The sequence below is a fragment of the Amaranthus tricolor genome, chromosome 7 (genome assembly GCF_026212465.1).
Source record: "Amaranthus tricolor cultivar Red isolate AtriRed21 chromosome 7, ASM2621246v1, whole genome shotgun sequence".
Lineage (NCBI taxonomy): Eukaryota > Viridiplantae > Streptophyta > Magnoliopsida > Caryophyllales > Amaranthaceae > Amaranthus > Amaranthus tricolor.
In genome coordinates, this window is record NC_080053.1 from 4,041,731 (window position 1) to 4,044,869 (window position 3,139).

The 3,139-nt window shown below is 37.2% G+C and overlaps 1 protein-coding gene across 1 annotated transcript in view; it reads right to left on the bottom strand.

Moving 5' to 3' along the window:
• Positions 1–2,483: 2,483 nt before the first annotated feature.
• The window catches only part of LOC130818840 (protein trichome birefringence-like 38), a 16,058-nt gene continuing 15,402 nt past the window's right edge, over positions 2,484–3,139 (bottom strand). The window contains exon 5 of the mRNA XM_057685074.1: positions 2,484–3,004. Coding sequence (XP_057541057.1) covers positions 2,707–3,004 — 298 coding nt within the window. The 3' untranslated portion in view covers positions 2,484–2,706. The remainder of the gene's footprint in view (positions 3,005–3,139) is intronic.

The following is a 3,139-nucleotide window of genomic DNA, read 5'->3' on the forward strand; positions in this document are numbered from 1 at the left end:
TTTTGTGGCTTGAGGCAATTGTTGCTGCCACATACCTCACTAACCGATTACCCACAAAAATCCTTAAATTCAAAACACCTCTTGAAACCCTTCACAACCATACTACCATTCCATCTTTCCATTCCTTACCTCCCCGGTCTTTGGTTGTGTGGTTTATGTTCATCTATCCAAACCTGCTCAAACTAAACTTGAACCCCGTGCTGTTAAGTGTGTTTTTGTGGGATATGGTGTTAATCAGAAGGGTTATCGTTTCTTTAATCCAGTTCAAAATAAGCTTTATACGGCTATAGACTGTGATTTTTTTAAGAACTCCTACTACTATCCCAACCTTCGTCATTAGGGGGAGACTATATGTGATGACTTGAGTTGGTTAACACATCATGTAACTGTTGATCTTAACCCAAAAGAGCAAGTAGGTATTCCCACCGATGTTGCCACTGAAGATATAGTACCCCCTTTTTCTCAGGCTGCTCCTATTCTATCTGATGCATCTAGTGAACAAGAGATGCTCCCTGACCCTCAAGAGGAGGTAATCTTTGAGCCCAAAACCTTAATTGATGCTACTAATGATATATCCAGTGCTGTTGAGTTACCATGCAGGTATGAGCTTCCCCCAAGGAGTACCAGGGGAGTTCTTCCAAGGAGGTATGATCCGCAATTTGAATCACAGAGGTCTCGATACCCTATTAGCCGAGATGAGACTAGTAATATGGCACATACAACAGTAGCCTTCATGACATCCCTATACTCAAATTTCTTAACTCTTATTACTAAAGAAGCTCTCCGAGATCTGAGGTGGCAAAAGGCAATGAAAGATGAGATCACAACTCTTAAAAAGAACAATACGTGGGAAAGTTGTATGTTACCCAAAGGGAAGAAAACTGTGGGATGCAAGTGGGTATACTCAATAAAGTATCATTTCAATGGAACAATTAAGAGATACAAAGCTCGCCTTGTAGCCAAAGGGCACACTCAAACGTATGGGATTGACAACTCAGAGACCTTCTCTCCCGTTGCAAAGATTGGCACCATCAGAGTCTTGTTCTCAATAGCTGCAACCAAGGATTTGCCATTGTATCAGTTTGACGTAAAAAATACATTTCTCCAGGGTGAAATTGAGGAAGAAGTTTGAATGCATGCTCCACCTGGTTTTTCTGAGTCATTTACACAAGGAGAAGGATGTAGACTCAAGACAGCTTTATACGACCTAAAACAATCACCAAGGGCCTGGTTTCACAGATTCACCACAGCAATGAGAAAATTTGGGTATGAGCAGAGAAATTTAGATCATACTCTATTCTTGAAGAAAGGGAAATGGTCAGATTACATGCTTAATCATCTATGTTGATGATATGGTCATAACTGGAAACAATGAGGAGGAAATCAGTGATATTAAGAAGAAGTTATTCATGGAGTATGAAATGAAGGATCTAGGGAATTTGAAGTATTTCCTCGGAATTGAAGTTTTCATATCAAGACGAGGAATCTTTATTAATCAAAAGAAATATATCCTAGATCTCCTAACTGAAATTGGGATGCTTGACTGTAAACCAGCCGAGACTCCAATCGTAGCCAACCATAGACTTCAGACAGTGCAAGGAGGACAATCAGCCGACAGAGAGAAATACCAGAAATTGGTAGGAAAACTCATGTACCTATCTCACACTAGACCTGATATCTCATATGCAGTTGGGGTTGTAAGCAGATTCATGCATCTTCCTCATATACCACACATGGAAGCTGTTATACGATTTTTGAGATACTTAAAAGGTACAAGCAGTAGAGGAGTCTTCTTTGGGAAAAATGGTCACCTTGACCTTGTGGCTTATACAAACGCTGACTAGGAAGGTGATCGAGATAGCAGAAAGTCCACGTTTGGATATTTCACCCTTGTAGGAGGAAACTTGGTTACGTGGAGGAGTAAGAAACAAAAGGTGGTAGCACTCTCAAGTACTGAGGCAAAGTTTAGGGGTGTGGCCAAAGGAATAACATAGATACTATGGATCAAGAAACTCTTATGCAAATTCAATTTCCCACCAACAGAAACATGCAAATTATTTTGTGACAATCAGGCTGCAATCAATATCTCAGAAAACCCAGTTCAACATGATCGAACATAACATGTGGAGATCCTATGACCTAACTTGAAGGGGAGTGTAGAAATATATACATATATTTTATTCTTTAGTATATTTAGTTTACCTTAATTAGCTAGGATTATTAAGGTAATATTCTGTATCAGTTGTTTTGTTTCCTTAGTTAGACTCTAACCCTTGTATAAATTAGAGATGTAATAGTCATTTGAGGTAATACAAACACAACATTCAAACTTAAACCTAGTCTAATTCCGCTTATTCTTTTCTTCAAGCTTAATAACTATGCCCATATTAACAATTATATAATATTACAATTATAATATAGCATAGCCATTGATTAGCAAGTGCAAAGCGGGCTATCGTCTAAAGCCCTAAACTTTTTAGGGTCCAAAAAATTATTTTGATATACAATGTTGATGTTAACTTGAATTAAATTTAAACATAATTTGCTTTTATTGCTAAGTGATTTGAGTTATTAGTGATCGTCAATAATAAAAAAAAAAAAAGAATATTATATTAATTATTACACGTTAAGTTCATGAGAACATATTTATCTTTCGCTTTGGGCCAAAAAATATATGAGATACACCTGCAACATACGGCTAGGAGGCTAAGATGACATTGTCAAAGATGTGTACAAAAGTAGATTCCAAGTATCAGGAAGGCCAGCAATACACCAATGAGTGCAATCCATTCCATGAAAACCATTATATGAAGCAGGATGTCCATCTTTCCTTAGTTGTGATAATGTTGTGATATCAAGTAAATAAACAGGTTTTGTAATTGTACTTAGAACTTGTTTCACCACATCCAAAGCTGGTGGTGTCATACTTGGATTACTTGATTCTTTCATGGGAAATATCTCGTTGGCACAATTTGTCACTCCTCTTTGATTCCAATCTGTTCCACTGAATTTATAAAAATTGTCAATTATAACTATAATACCTCTATTTGATAGGGAATAGTATAACCATTAATACCAGTAGTGAGAACTAAAATCTGCGTAAATGAGTCTTTTTAGAGGTACGTAGTTGACATGCATG